The sequence below is a fragment of the Terrapene carolina genome, unplaced genomic scaffold, assembly GCF_002925995.2.
Source record: "Terrapene carolina triunguis isolate 2854851 unplaced genomic scaffold, T_m_triunguis-2.0 Scaffold67, whole genome shotgun sequence".
In the NCBI taxonomy this organism is placed as follows: domain Eukaryota; kingdom Metazoa; phylum Chordata; order Testudines; family Emydidae; genus Terrapene; species Terrapene triunguis.
Genome location: NW_020664418.1, coordinates 12,020,185 through 12,035,634, shown reverse-complemented (window position 1 = coordinate 12,035,634; position 15,450 = coordinate 12,020,185). Strand labels below are relative to the sequence as shown.

At 49.3% G+C, this 15,450-nt stretch overlaps 1 protein-coding gene across 1 annotated transcript in view; it reads left to right on the top strand.

Annotated features, from left to right (window-relative positions):
* The first annotated feature begins 684 nt into the window (after positions 1-684).
* LOC112113969 (mucosa-associated lymphoid tissue lymphoma translocation protein 1-like) overlaps positions 685-15,450 on the top strand; it is a 59,938-nt gene continuing 45,172 nt past the window's right edge. The window contains exons 1-5 of the mRNA XM_024210456.1: positions 685-694; positions 1,835-1,953; positions 4,436-4,589; positions 10,142-10,320; positions 11,458-11,554. Of these exons, the coding sequence (XP_024066224.1) occupies positions 685-694; positions 1,835-1,953; positions 4,436-4,589; positions 10,142-10,320; positions 11,458-11,554 (559 nt within the window). The remainder of the gene's footprint in view (positions 695-1,834; positions 1,954-4,435; positions 4,590-10,141; positions 10,321-11,457; positions 11,555-15,450) is intronic.

The window sequence follows — 15,450 nt, the reverse complement described above, 5'->3', positions numbered from 1 at the left end:
GTCCCTCTGTCCAAGCTCCAAAACTACCAACCCTCCTTTAGCATCTGCCCCCATGCTCCCCTTGGCAGATATCAGGCAGCCTCCCCACTCCCCTGGGAGGGCACAGGCCCCTCTCCCTCTGCACAGCTCTGGTGCCCCCTCCCTAACTGGGCACAGTTCTGGGGAGCCCTGGCTGCTCTCAGCCCCCCATTTCTGGGTTCCCCAATCCCCCACCCTGGCACATTTCAGACTCACCCCATTGCCCCATCCTCCAAGCACAGCAAGCTCCCCACCCAGGAAAGCTAAGGCCCCTGACATCCTGCAGTGCCCCTCACCTGCCCCTGTTCTACCTTCTCCTGCCTGGGGGGGTGAGGGTAGAGGGAGCATGTGTCTGCTTTTGTTACCCCAGCATGCTGCTCCAGCAACAGGCCACCAAAGGAACAATCTATGTGATGGTTACTAAGGACCCCATGGTGCACAGTTGGCCTGTGGGCCCTTTATGTTGGGTAACATGGCAACAGCCAGCTGCCTCTCTGCTTTGATATGCTGGCATGTGGGCCAGAAGTTTCCTTTCTCACAAAGACCCTCTGCCTCTTTCCAGGGAGGTGCAGCTTTCTAGCGGGAGAGTGGCCAGGGAGTGAGGCGCTTAATTGCTGACACCAGCCCCGTGCCTTGCCCGTGGAAGACCAAGCTGCTGATTAAGCAATGCCAAAAGGTGAGCAGCGCTCAACTATGTTCAGCGGATAGGGCTCCCTTCACTGTGATCCACAGTAGCTATTTCTCTCTTCTGCCCACCCCCAAAGCGCTACAAATGAGTTTAAATACACATCTGTATTGCTGTGCTGCAGGTGTGGCACACAACTGTGGGTCACACACTTCGGTGCTTTTCCCAAAGCCCCAGCTGCTGGAATCATGTGATTATGGGAGAATTTCAGGTTCCATTTAAAACAAGAAACCGAGTTTCTACCCCCCTGGTTTGCAGAGAAAAGCTGGACAACGCGAGCCAGGAACGCTCCAACACCAGAAAGCAAAGAAAAATAACACTGAATGTGTTTTGTTGAAAACTCACAATATTTAAAATCATCTCATGTTTTCTAGGGCTTGACTCATGATTTTTGAATGTTTGGGGTTGACGCTACTGTTATTTTTCTCTCAAAACTTAACTGACCCTTAATGATGGAGCCACCACCAGTGCTTCCAGGAGAGCTGTTGTATGGTGCTCCGCTAATTAGCCAGATGTAATGGAGCATTTCTGCAGGCCATCTTTATTAACGAGACACCGGATGTGCAGTTGCAATGTATCCTACTGTTCAAACGATCAATATACAAATCGTACAGCTCTGGGCGCTGTGGCCCATAGGTTTAAACACTGTAAACGTGGTGATGGCAGCATGCCAGACCCCAGCTGCTGAGAAGGCGTGCCAGCAGTTCTACAGGCGAGGAGCATCAGCCTGAGCAGATGGACACAGCCCCTTCCAGAGCTTCTCAGCACAGGGCAGGAGCACCCTTCAGATGGTGCAGCATCATGTGCCTGGCCAACTGAGTGAAGTGGCACAGAGAGGGATGAGCCCAGGGCCCCAGCCTGCCCCCATGGAGGTGGCTTTTCACCCAGGAGTCTATGGAGTCTCAAAGTCAAGAACTGCGTGGGGCACAAGATGAGGGAGGGCTGCAGTCACCACCCTTCCCTTCCAGCCCTTGCAGGGAAAAGAACACCCTGCATCATGCTGGGCCATCTGGCCATCCAACTCCAGGGAAAACAGGTTGAATATTTAGGGCCCAGAGCACCAGGCCACTTTGCTGCTCCTCTCTCTGTTCCCTTGGCTGCCATTACCACTCTGCATCTGCTTCTCTCTAGCTATTGTGATCACTGAGCAGCCGGCCTCCGCCTCCGTCCCTGTCGGTTACTCGCTCACGATGCGATGTAGGGCCACAGCCTGCACCTCCCCACAGTACCAGTGGTTCTACCAGTGCCAGGTAAGGCCAGGGGAAAGCACATCTGCGACTGCAAGACAGAGGCTTCCCTCCCCACTCCAGCCACTGTGCCCCATGCATCAGTTACAGGGATGGGTAGAGAACCCCCCCTTAGCCCTGTCAGTTCAAAGCTGCCATGTCTGAAAGACTGAGTGGCCAAGAGTGGGGAGTGGGCTGGATCGGGGCTGAAGGAAGATGGTAGGAGCAGCAGCTGCCAATCAGATTGGTATGTGGCGGGGCAGCCTGCTGATTGTTTGTGCTAGCACTGTCTGTAAGGAACTTGGTAGAGAACAGAGAGGGGCAGAGGGTTGGACGGGGAGCTGAAGGTAGAAGAAACAGTGCTGGTGGCTGGAGGTGCAGGAGCAGTTCAATGAGAAATAGATTTGTTTAGCAAGAAAGGCAGCAGAACTGGAGAAAAAAGAGCAGAGGGGGGAATCCCCAGCTGCTGGCTTTTCTCCAGAGGTGCTCAGCTCAGGAAGAGGCGCTTGCCGGGCGAGAGTAAAAACCTGGGGGTGGGGAGGAGACAGTGGAGTCAGCAAATCCAAGAGAGGCCAGTGTGGTTGAAGGAGGAGAGTGAGCACAAGGGAGAGACTGGTGGGCTGTGACAGAGGGAGGAGCTGAAGAGGAATGAGTGGCACTGAGGGATGAGAAGGAATGTGCAGGCACTGGGGGTATGTCTACACTACAGGATTAATCCGAATTTAGATAATTCGAATTTGGGAAACAGGTTGTATAAATTCGATTGTGCGCGGCCACACTAAGCACCTTAATTCGGTTTTAAACCACATTAATTCGGTGGTGTGCGGCCACACTACCCCATTAACTTAAATACAGTAATTCGGTGGTGTGCGTCCACACTAACCCTAATTCGAATTAACAAAATCGATTTAGGCTCTACTCCGTTCGTCGAGGTGGAGTACAGAAATCGATTTAAAGGGCCCTTTAATTCGAATTAACTGGCTCTGTAGTGTGGACGGGTGAAGGGTTAATTCGGATTAAGGCAGCTAAATCCGAATTAAAGTCCTAGTGTAGACCAGGCCTGGGAGAACAGAGAGCAGTGCTGGGGATGGGGGTGGGGTTGCCTGTGACTTGGGAGGGATAAACGCATTGGCCCAGTAATTGCGGTCAAACAAGGAAGCTGGGAGAGGAAGGGAGGCAGCAGAGCTCCAAGGACAGCAGGGCCAGTGAAGTCACTTAGGGAGGAGGAGCCAGGGGGACAAGTTATAGCCCTCCAAGGGAGAGGCAGCGAGAGCTGGACCAAGCCAGCTTAGAGGAGGGAAAGGTGCGTGCAGGGGAAGTAAGAGGGTATGACAAGGCACAGTAAGTTTCACTGGGGGCCAAGTGACTGCAGGATGGCAGCCTCTTCTCTTGGGCATGCAATGAGAGACCAGGAGTCTCTGCTCTCAGGGCCTGATTCTCCATTGCCTGGCATCTGGAGTCAGTGCTGCACCTGGGCACAGTGCCCAAACCAGTCCCCGCTGCTCACTGCCACAGGGGTAAGAGCCTGACCCTGAGGCTGCACAGGCATCAAGTGACACAAGGGGCTAGATAGCAGCAAATCAGGCCCGCAATGTTGATAAAGCAGAGCAGGGCCCAGGTGCTGACAACCAGGTGGAACAGTGACACTACATCCCCTTGGGCCTGGGCCTGCTCCACCTTCCCCGTGAGCTGCTCTGCCACACTTGCCATTAACATCTGATTTCAGATTAAAACATTGGAAACTGCAAATCCCATCCACCAACATGCAGACATGCGCATGTGCACACCTTTCCCTTCTTTGGCATTCACATCCATCTCAGGCAGGCTTGTTGTGCAGTCCCATGCTCACCCCAAATGCTCGTCTTGGTGCAGGAAAGGAAGCCAGTTAAATGGGACAGTTTGGCTCAGTCATCTTTGCTAGGATGAATCCTGCTGCTAGGACAGGTTTGACAAACCCACACAGGAGAGCAGGAATAGGAGCCCCCGTCTCTGCATTCACAGCAGTGCAACCAGCAGGATGCATCTATGCAGCCTGGGAATCTCAGCTCCATTTCCGTACCTGGCAATACCTGACTGCGTGCTCTGCCTTCCTGGCTCATTCTGATCCATTCTGTCACCAGGACAGGGCTGCTTCAGCCTGCCCTACTGCTTACACAGCCATGGTATAATAGAGCTGGGTCCATTCTGGAGCTGGCCAGGTTTGGAACCAGGAGGCTAGGAAACCAAAAGCAAAGAGAATGGGGGGAAGTGGGATGTGTTTGCTTATTCAGACCCATGGTGCATCAATGGCAAGTTGCTGCTGGGAGCTGTCAAATGAGCTCTTCTCCCCTGCACCCATCTCTGCATCATCCATCAGTCTGGTTAACGAGGCTTGAAGCAGGGAGGTTCTGCCACGTCTCTAGGGTAATGTCTCTCTCCAAGAGCTTGCTGGTGCCTTTGGGTTACAAATGTACTTGTGAAGAGAGAGGATTTTGTGCCATGTCCACAGGTTGCGTTTTCTTTTCAGTCTGCTTGCTGCCAGATTGTGGGGGCCACGGAGCCAGATTTGCTCATCACTGCAAGGGAAACCCGACTGTACATCTGCCGAATCAATGACCTGCACAAAAATGTCACCTTCTCTAACTGGGTGAGAGTAGAGGTCCATCAGCACATTGCCAAAGGTACAAGCTCTTCCTTCCCCCACGTACACAGCCCGCGTGTTAGAGGGCCTATTCCTTCACCCTTTCACTTCCCTGGTCCTTCTCGCATGAACAGAGAGCAACAATACCCGAAGTCCGAAGGTGCAAACAATTTGTTTATTGGGGTGAACTTCCAGCAAGCAATGATTCCAATTTCCTTCCTCAGTGTCCCCCTTCCCAGCTCTGACGCCACAGAGCCTTGCCTGTGTCCCTGTTCCCATTTCCCCCCGTTAGCAAAACATGATTCCAATTCTCCCACCCCGAGCCTGATTGACTGCAGACTATATAGTAAAACTTGAGTTCTGCATATCTATACCTTAACCAATCATTTTACTGAAATTTAACTAACCAATCCTAACATATTGTAACATGATTATCTAACCAATTATATCCCACCACCTTAATTGGTTTACACCCAACAAAATTAATTATACAGCAGACAAAAACAATCGCAGAACCAGACAGAGTTTATACATACAAACAATATGGAAGTGGGGACTACAGTGCTAGAACAACAAAGAAATGAGGATTTCACACCCCAGCTATTGATAAGTGAGTTCTTGCCAGACAGGATGCTGTCAGACTAAGTTTTCTTTAAATCTTCTAGGCTCTTCCCTTTCTCTGGAAGTGATAGATTGGATCATCTTTTTAACAGCCCCAAAATGCCTTATTTCAGAGTGACTGGTGAGGACGTGACCGTTCGCTTCCCAGTTTATGGCTGCCCCTGCTGTTTAGCCAAAGGCCTTAGCCTAAGAACAAGGCCTTAGACTATTATAGTGAGAGAAGGCCTATAAACAAGCAGACTGATTTTGATTCTTGTTTTGTACCTCTATAACTAGCTAAGTGATAAGAATACACCTAAATTCTTAAAATATAGGTCTTTGCAGACAGGCCTGAATATCTATATCCTAACACCGTGTCCCTCTAGTGAGAGCTCACCTTCCCTTAGAACAGAGACCCTCCAGAGGATATCCTCAGTGGAAGCATGCCAGGCCAGCCCATCACATGGTATCAAGGGAAAGCAGGCTCCAGCGATGTGATCCTGCCAATCTGCCCAAGTCAGACAGCTGTCTCTGTGCTCCCAAACCATTTAAATCAGTGTCCTTATCCCCTGAGTGTGTGGCTCTGGATCTCTATGTCTCCTGTTTATGACACTCACTCCAGAACTCCCTGAGAGTGTTACCCACTGGGCTGTGTGCCTGTATTCAGCAAAGGGATTTGTATAATAGAAAGTCTCTGAAGCTATGAGAGAGGGAGCAAAATTAACACCCTGAACTAACAGATAAAGCACGAATGGGTTACTAGTTAGTGTCTGCCAAATCACAATAAGGAACAGGATGGCCAGCTCCTTACGCACCTATCTACAATGTGTAGGGAAAAAAACCATGTAATCATGGGGGACTTCAATTTGAGTGACATATGCTGGAGGTCTCATGCTGCCAGGACTAAAACATCCCTGGAATTTCAAAACATAATAGATGACAATTTCCTAACTCAAAAAACGTTGCAGCCAGCATGAGGGAATTCTTTATTGGACCTTCTCGTAACAGATAAAGAGGAGCTGATCACAGGACTAAAAATTAATGATAGCTTAGCTACAAGTGTTCATGACTTGATCACATTTATAATGTGTAAATAGAATAAAGTCCAGACCAGTAATATATATGTTTGGTGCTTGGGCCAATTTCCCGAAGCTGAAAACAATTATGAGCCAAATGAGCTGGGAGGAAGAATTTAATCAGAAAAATGTGAATGATAGTTGGGAATCATTTAGAAAACCTTACTAAATCCCCCAAAAGCCATAATCCCACAACTGAGGAAGAAGGCCGTATTGGTTAAAAAACCAGCCTGGGTTAGAGGGGAAGTGAAGGCAACTGTAAAAAAAAGTTAATATATAACAAATGGAAGAAAGAGGAAATTGATAGTAATGAATATAAATCAGAAGTTGGAAATTGTGGAAAACCAATAAGGAAGCAAGAGGACACAAGGAGAAATTTATGGCCAGCAGAATTAAAAAGAGTAAGAAGGAGTTTTTTATATATATATTAGGAACAAAAATAATCCTGACAGTGCTATTGGTCGAGTACTAGCTGGAATTGATAGAATTATCAATAATAATGCTGAAAAGGCAGAAGTGTTCAATAAATACTTCTGTTCTGTATTTGGGGGGAAAAAACAGGTGATGCAGTCTCATCATATGGCCATGAGAACACACTTTCCATTCCACAAGTATCTTAGGAGGATGTTAGACAGAAGCTACTAAATTTAGGGCATGGCTACACTTGCAGATGTAGAGCGCTTTGAGTTAAACCAGCCTTCGTAGAGCGCAGTAGGGAAAGCGCTGTAGTCTGTCCACACTGCCAGCTGCCGGCGCTCTGGCGTGGCCACATTAGCAGCTCTTGCAACGGCCACAGAGAGCAGTGCATTGTGGTAGCTATCCCAGCATGCAAGTGGCTGCAACGTGCTTTTCAAATGGGGTGAGGTGGGGTGGAGTGTGACAGGGAGTGTGTTATGTGTATGTGGGGGGAGAGAGAGTGAGTTTTTGGGGGGCTGAGAGCATGTCAGCATGCTGTCTTGTAAGTTCAGACAGCAGCAAACCTCCCCCTCCCGCCTCTCTCTCTCACACAGCATTCCACAGTAATGGTTGCTTTGTCTCGGAGCAGATAAGCATGCCGGCTGTCAGAAACGGAGCTTTCAAAGGGTATATCCAAAACAATGACAAGAGTGGCCACTTGACTTAAGGGGATTATGGGACGTTTCCAGAGGCTGATCAGAGCGCAGTAATGCAACACCTCGTTCACACTGACGCTGGGGCGCTCCAGCGGGGGTGCATCAAACATTATTCTACTCACCGAGGTGGGGTACCAGAAGCGCTCTAGCCGTGGAGTCAGAGCGCTCCACGTGCCTTGCCAGTGTGGACGGGTAGTGAGCTAGTGCGCCCGGGGCTCCTTTAACGCGCTGTAACTCGCAAGTGTAGCCAAGCCCTTAGACATTTTAAAATTAGCATGTCCAGATGGCTAGCTCTTTTAAAACTCTTGGATGCAAGTTAAGGAGCTCGCTGGACATTAATGTTGATTTTTCATTGTCCTGGAGCACTGGGAAAGTTCCAGAAGACTGGAAGAAAGCGAATGTTGTGTCAATTATTAAAAAAGGTAAATGGGATGACCTGGGTAATTACAGCCCTGTCAGCCTGATGTCGATCCCAGGCGAGATAATGGAGCAGCTGATACAGGACTCTTAATAAAGAATTAAAGGAGGGTAATGTAATTAATGCAAAAGTTTGGTTGTTAAAGGTAATAATGTTGACATAAAAGACTTCTGTAAAGCATTTGACTTGGTACCACCTGACATTTTGATTTATAAAATTAACATGGCACACATGAAATGGATAAAAACTGGCCGACTGGTAGGTCTCAAAATGTAACTGTAAGTGGGGAATTGTCATTGAAGGGGTGTGTTTCGAGTGGGGTCCTGCCAGGATTGGTTCTTGGCCTATGCTATTTAACATTTTTATCAATGTCCGGGAAGAAAACAAAATCATCACCGGTAAAGTTTGCAGATGATACAAAAACTGGGGGAGTGGTAAATAATGAAGAGGACAGGTCAGTAATTCAGAGTGATCTGGATTGCTTGGTAAACTGGACACAAGCAAACAATATGCAATTTAATAAGGCTAAATGTCAATGTTTACATCTAGGAGCAAAGACTGCAAGCCATATTTACAGGATGGGGGCTCTGTCCTGGGAAGCAGTGACTCAGAAAAAGATCTGGGGGGTATAGTGGATAATCAGCTGAACATGAGCTCCTAGTGTGATGCTGTGGCCAAAAGAGCTAATGTGATCCTCGGATGCATAAACAGGGGAATCTCAAGTTGGAGTAGAGAAGTTATTCTACCTCTGTATTTGGCACTGGTGTGACCACTGCTGGAATATTGTGTCTAGTTCTAATGCTCACAATGCAAGAAGGATGTTGATTAATTGGAGAGAGTTCAGAGAAGAGCCATGAGACTTATTAAATGATTAAAAAACATACTGAATAGTGATAAACTAAATAGATCAAGCTCCTACAGTCTAACGAAGAGAAGGTTAAGGGGTGACTTGATTACAGTCTAAGATCTGCATAGGTAACAAATATTTACTAATAGGCTCTTCAGTCTAGCAGAGAAAAGTCTAACACCATCCAATGGCTGGAAGTTGAAGCTAGACAAATTCAGGCTAGAAATAAGGGGTAAATTTTAGGGGTGTCAAGCAATTAAAAAAATTAATCGTGATTAAACATGAGATTAAAAAAATAATTGTGATTAATCCGTTTTAATGGCACTGTTAAACAATAATAGAATATCATTTATTTAAATATTTTGGATGTTTTCTATACTTTCAAATATTGATTTCAATTACAACAGACTACAAAGTGTACAGTGTCACTTTATTTTTTATTACAAATATTTACACTGTAAAAAATAAAATAAAAAGTATTTCAATTTACTTTATACAAGTACTGTAGTGCAATCTCTTTCATTAAAGTTGAATTTACAAATGTAGAATTATTATTATTTTTACATAACTCCCTTCAGCTGAGTGAGCCCAGCCCCTGTAGGCAAGGGAGGGTGGATTTTACCTCCAGGACTTGACCTGCAGCAGGGGAGGAGAGGCGGGTGCAGGGAGGCTGCGCTCACCAGGCCCCTATTCTCTATGGCAGTGTTTCTCAGACCTTTTGTGCTGGTGACCCCATTTGGACTTTTAACAAAAAAAATGGTGACCCCCTACTTTCAGCCCCCCTTAGGGCTCCTGGCTCTGACCCCCCACAAGCTCCTGGCTGGTGCTTCAGCCCCCCCACCACAGATGCCTCCCTCCCCACCCAGAGCTATGCGATTAACTCATTAAAAAATGAACGTATTAATTTTGTTTTCAGTTAATCACAGGTGTTAACTGTGATTGACGGCCTTAGTGAATTTTTAACAGTGAGGGTAATTAACCATTGGAACAATTTACCAAGGATTGTTGTGGATTCTCCATCACTTGCAATTTTTCAGTCAAGACTGGCTGTTTTTCTAAAAGATCTGCTCTAGGGATTATTTTGGGGCAGTTCTCTGGCCTGTGCTCAATAGGAGGTCAGGCTAGATAACCACAGTTGTCCCTTCTGCCCTTGGAATCTATGGACGCCAGGCATAGATGCCTTTAAATCTTGTATGGACGATGAGCATGAGTCAGGGCCTGGGGTACCACTGAGGGTGGTGGTATGTTCATCTTGATGGAAGGTGGGTGTTGCAGATTGTGCCATGAACTGTTCTGGGGAGGTGGGGTGGGGTAGAAGGTGTAATTCCAGAAACTGCATAGTGGATGGAGAGGGCTTGCTAGGGGATAGCTACAGCATTTGAGAGGCATGGCACACCTTAGAGGAGAAGCGAAACAAATGGGGAGAGTTCACACTTCTGGGTTTTAGTGCATACTCCTGATTTGAGGAGCCATTCATCCTCTTTCATCACGCTGTAGCAAAGAAATGCTCTCTAATTCAGTTGTAATGTTGCTTTCCAGGCCTGCTCCCTGAGCTGTGGCAAGGAGAACCCGTCGTAGTCCTCAATCCCACTGCACCAGAAGTAAAGGTGGGCAAGCCACTCCAGCTGCAGTGTGCTGTTCTGGGGGTGCCAGCCCCACACTACCAGTGGTACCACAACGGGACCCCCATGAAGCATCAGAAGAAGAAGAAACTCTTGGTAACATTGTCTTTAGGTGGTTCATAAGCTTTGGCTTAGTGTAATGGTACAGGGAGGAGAAGAGGGTGCTCATAGCTGGGCTTTGAGCAGGAGAGAACTTCCCCCATCCCAGTCAGCCACAAGAAAGCACAAGAAAGGTTCCTGGAATAGGCATGAATGACCTGTGAGTGACTGATATCCTAGTGTCATCATCATCTTGGTTACTGGAGCCCCAGGTGACTCTGCTTTTCTCCAGCCATGTGAGACATGTCTCACGTGGTAGCTGGGACATCCTTCAGCTTCCAGGGCTTTAGTTTATGCAATCAAGCAAAATTACATGCAATGTCACCACACCCTGCCTCTTTGGCCTTAGAGGAACCACCTTGAATTGGGTCAGGTTTCCCTGCAAAGCAGGCTGTAAGCTCTTTGCACTGTTTGGGTCTCTGTGGTTGGGTGGGCACAGACCAGGTACCCCCTCTGTCCCTTGGGTGGCTGTGACTTTGCAGAGTCTGTGTCTGAGTACAGGAGAATCCTAGAAATGAATGAAGAACTCTGCCAGACACAGAGGCAACAATGCACAGCCCTCCCAGGGGAGCAATAGAAATGGTCACATTAAACGAGGCACATTGGAGCTAACTTGCCCCCAAACCACTCCCGTACCTGGAGAATCTGAGCATGGGGGTGCTGCACTGGGGGCATGTCACAGGGTCTGCTGCTGCACCTCCTCCTGGTCACTCTGGGGATTAGCTGATTGGAACTGCGCCCAATGGGAGATGCGGGGGCGGTGCCTGCAGGTGCTAGCACCAGTGGGGGTCCCGGACTGTGCGCTGCCGGCCAGCCTCCCCCCCCCAGGCAGCCAGGCCACCCTCCCCCAGCACCTGCGGGGCCCCCAGGCAGTCCCCCCCGCACCCTCCCAATTTTTATTCCCTGCAATTTTTGGTAAAAGTCATGGACAGGTCATGGGCCGTGAATTTTTGTTTACTGTCCATGACCTGTCCGTGACTTTTACTAAAAATACCCGTGACTAAAACATAGCCTTAATTATGAGGCCTGATAAGTAATAGTGAGAGGCTTTGGGGCAGTGGGTACTTGGCAGCTGTAATCTGGGGACACAAACTCCAGGTGAAAACGATTTGATGTTACTGTCAATCTCTTCAGATCAACTCTGCGAAGCTGAGTGACTCTGGCACGTACCTTTGCTGTGCAGCCAATGGCCAAGGGGAACACTGGACTGATGCCCTGGAGATTCACGTAGGTGAGCAGATCTAATTCACATCCTGCTGTGTTACAAATGGGTGTTCAGTTTGAAAGATAATAGGAGAGGCTGGGTTTCAGAGCAGTGACCTGGAGGGGCCCGTGCCACTGTGTTATCTCGGGGCCAGCGTCGATGTGGCCTATGAGGGTAAGTGCAGGACTGAGCGCATGGGGTTAGGTGATCCAGCATCTGGGCTTTGACACTGACTCCCTCTCTGGCCTTGGGTGAGCCAGGTCGGCCAGCATCAGCAAAAGGGGCTGGTAATTCTGTGAGCCCAACATTAGACTCTTTATGCATGCCTGAAAACAGGCATCCCAGAAATCAATGGCCACTGTCGAAACTTCAGCTTTTAACTTCTCTGTCTCAGTTTCCTGATCTGAAAAATGTGGGTGATGCCTATCTACTCCTGGGGTCCTGGGCGGATGAGAAAGGGTTTGGAGTAATATCAGGGCAACTCTTGCTGAACCAAGAATGCTCTTTGTGGCTGTAGCAACGCGACGTCCCATGGGCCGTAGAGAATTCAGAGGTGTTCTGGCAATGCCTGTCAGAGAGACAGCCTGTAGAATGGTTTCTCGTGCCCAGTAAATACCTTGACTTGAAGCAGTGGCCTCAGTGAAGCACTGCCAGCTCATTTGAGCTGAGAAAGTAGCTGTCTACCAGCCCCTGCTGACAAGCCACTCAGAGCAGCGATAATGGCATTCCTGGAATTCCATGAGAAGGGGAGAGTTTTAAATTTAGCCCAGGAAGTGGAATCTATAAGGGGAAAAAATAACGTCTGTGCTGCCACTCAGACAAGGAATGTGCCTCTCGGTCCAGTAACAAAAAGATCGAAATGCAAAGGATTGTCCTGTGCATTTATCCTGCAAGACGCAGAGTTACATACAGCAGTCACGTGAAATTCCTTGGTAACCAGAGAAGCAATGACTTTGTCGAATCAACCAGAGAACTGAGCTGGATCTCAGTAATTCATTCACTAGCCCTGCAGATCTACTCTACCCAGAGAGCTCAGGTCAGGAGCACAGCTGAACGCTAAGAGCTTGGTCAAGTGTTTTCTGTCAGTATCAGATTTAAAAAAAGGAATTGTTTCTAAGGAATCCCTAGCAGTGTCATAGAAAAGCTGTTGCATTATAATGTGCTGCAAGATTCTCACTTTGGCATTCTTGGTCTACAGAGATGTGGATTTCATAGCTCTTACCCAGAATAATTTTGGATGAGAAGTATTGAGTGTGCACTGCAGGAACTAATCTTAGGAATCTAGCATACCACACTAGCAAATGCTGAACACACAGAGCTGGTAAAAATGTCAGGGATACGTATGCTATAGGGACATGGAAGTCAGTAGGCCCGATTCCTGGGTCTGGCCAAGCTGTGCTTGTCTTGGGACCTAGGAGGATGGGGCAAAGGCAGGGGCACTGGAACTGGGGGGGACCAGGAGGGCCATGCCTGCCAATTTTTTTAACATGAGCGTAGTTTGGCAGGCAGGGGGCTGCATTGCCCCCCCAAACTGCAAGCCTCGGGCAGGCACAGAGCGGCACCGGCAGGGGCTGTGCTTCGCGGCAGGGGAGCTGATAAAGTGATCAGCTTTCCCCGCTGTGAAGCGCAGCCTGTGCCAGTGGCACCAGCCTCATCCTAGTGGTGGGGGGCTGAGGTGGGCCTTAGCCCCTCCTTGCCATGAGGCCTGGTCCCTCTCCGTGGCCCCACCCCTGCTCCTCCTCTTCTCCCTGAGGCCCCGCCCCCTGGACAGGCCGCAAGCTCGAGCCGAGGGGTAAGAGCTGTCCAGGGAGCCCAGGCCACTGTGGGGAGCCCTGGACCCTCCACTTGTCCTGGGTGGGGTCTCAGGGTGCCTGAGACCAGCCCCTGGCCCATGTCCCCACCCCATAGCAGGGCCTCAGGGGGAAGAGGAGGAGCAGGAGTGGGGCCTCGGAGGGAAGAGAAGGAGCAGGGGTCTCCCCACTTCTACTGAGGTTCCGTTGCTGTTGGGTAGCTCCCCAATTGTGGGGAAGTCCAGGGACTAATTTGTATCCAGTGTAACTCAGAGCAGCCTCACCGTTGAACTGGCCATGCCCTAGCCACACCCCTGGTGCTGGCCATGCCTTTTGCCTGGGGTTTGAGGCAGTGGTGCCATAAGGATGGCTATGCCAGATCTGCCTCAGCTGGGGAGTCTCCCATGCTGGGGGAGTCCTTGGCTAGCCTGTTCAGCTAGCTTTACAGCCCCTTTGCAGTGCAAATGGGCAGACTATGGAAGCTAGCCCAGTATCCCCACCATCTCAGTAACTGGTGGAGCCGTCACAGGGTGCAGGTTGTGGTGAAACAGAGCACTGCACATATTCAAACAAACTGAAACAAGTAACAGCTGCCCTAACCTACACAACAGAGCCTGTGCCCACAAGATACAGACTGCCAGAGGGAGATGGGGACAAATGGGCTATTTCAGAGGGAAGTGGACGGAGTCAGACCCCCACCCCATAGAATTAGAAGAGTCACCACCTGACACGTTCAAACTCATGAGTCAGTCCCCCCCTAAAAAATCATGAGATTGGCTTAAAAATCATTTATAAAATAATTTACAAAAGAATAAATGTGGTGGTGACCGAACGCACCCCTGTATTCACACCCTGCACGCTATGGTAATAATCTCTGTACAAAATATGCCTCGTGAGGTATCATTTGAAAACGAATAGCTCGCTGGTGTGTGTCAGCGAGTGAGGCGTGCTGTCCTGCTGGGTTCAGATAATCATTCCAAACCACATGACAAGTAAGATGGGTCACCAAATAGCTAAACCAGTATTTGTCAACCAGTGGGTCACACCCCCGGTGGATCACTAAATGCAGTTGTGGGGGGCACAAGTCTAAAGCAAAGAAAATCTCCCACTCCCTGCTCCCCCTTACCCTGCACGGTCGAGTGCTCTCCATCAGCCTCTCAAAACACAGACCCAACTCAGTTATCTAGGCTTATCCTTGTTAGCACTGGCACCCTTTTCCCTCTGACTTTTGTAATAAATGTGAGGAGGTCAGGCACATTTTTGACTTTGAATACGGGCTTGCCAGCCTGAAAAGGCTGAGAACTGCTGGCCTGAGCAATTCGGGCTGGAGGCTGATGTGGTTGGAGATTTTGATTTTGTTTTTCTTTTCCTTTGCCATTTGGGGAGCAGATAGTTGCACAGGCAGAGAGTAGCAGCCCAGGGGCAGGGGCAGTTCCTAGCAGGATGCCTTGAATATGGAGAAACGCTAGACTACATCAGGAACCAGAAGAGACAGGCTGGTGGCATTTGGCTCCTCCCCTTCATCCTGCCGCCTGCCCCTCTGCCATTTCCAACCTTCCACCCTCAGCCCCCTCCTGCCCCTCTTCTGATCTACTTTCCATCAGACTTCCAGGCTGCTGCCACCAACCCCTTGTCTCCCTCCCTCTCGGAGTCTGACCCTGCTTCTCTGCCTTCCTCGCCAATCCATCCCTGACCTTTGTCTTGGGAGGAATTCAGCTGCCATGCACCCACCTTCCCACCCTCCCCTCCTCACTTTGCCTCACACACCATAGGGGGGACTGGTTTTCAAGGAGTGAGTACTCGGCCCTTACTGGGAACCAAGCCCCTTTCAGGGGTGTCCGCTGAATACCCAAAATGCCCAGTTACTTTTGAGAAGCTAGGCCAATATCTTTAGGGCGAGGCTGGTTTGCTAGAGGGGCAGGGCAGGGAAGGAATGGTGCTCTTGGGAGGCACAGCTCCGCCTGCCTTCCTCTTGTGCCGTGGGTAGTAATGTTCGATGATCCCAGCAACTCGGAGCTATGCTGGCTGACATATTGGGGGTAAAGCTAGGCCCCGCCCCACCCGTCCCCTTGGTGCGGAGTAGCAGGCATCACTGACTTACTCCTGTGTAACATGAAAGCTCAATGCCTCCAT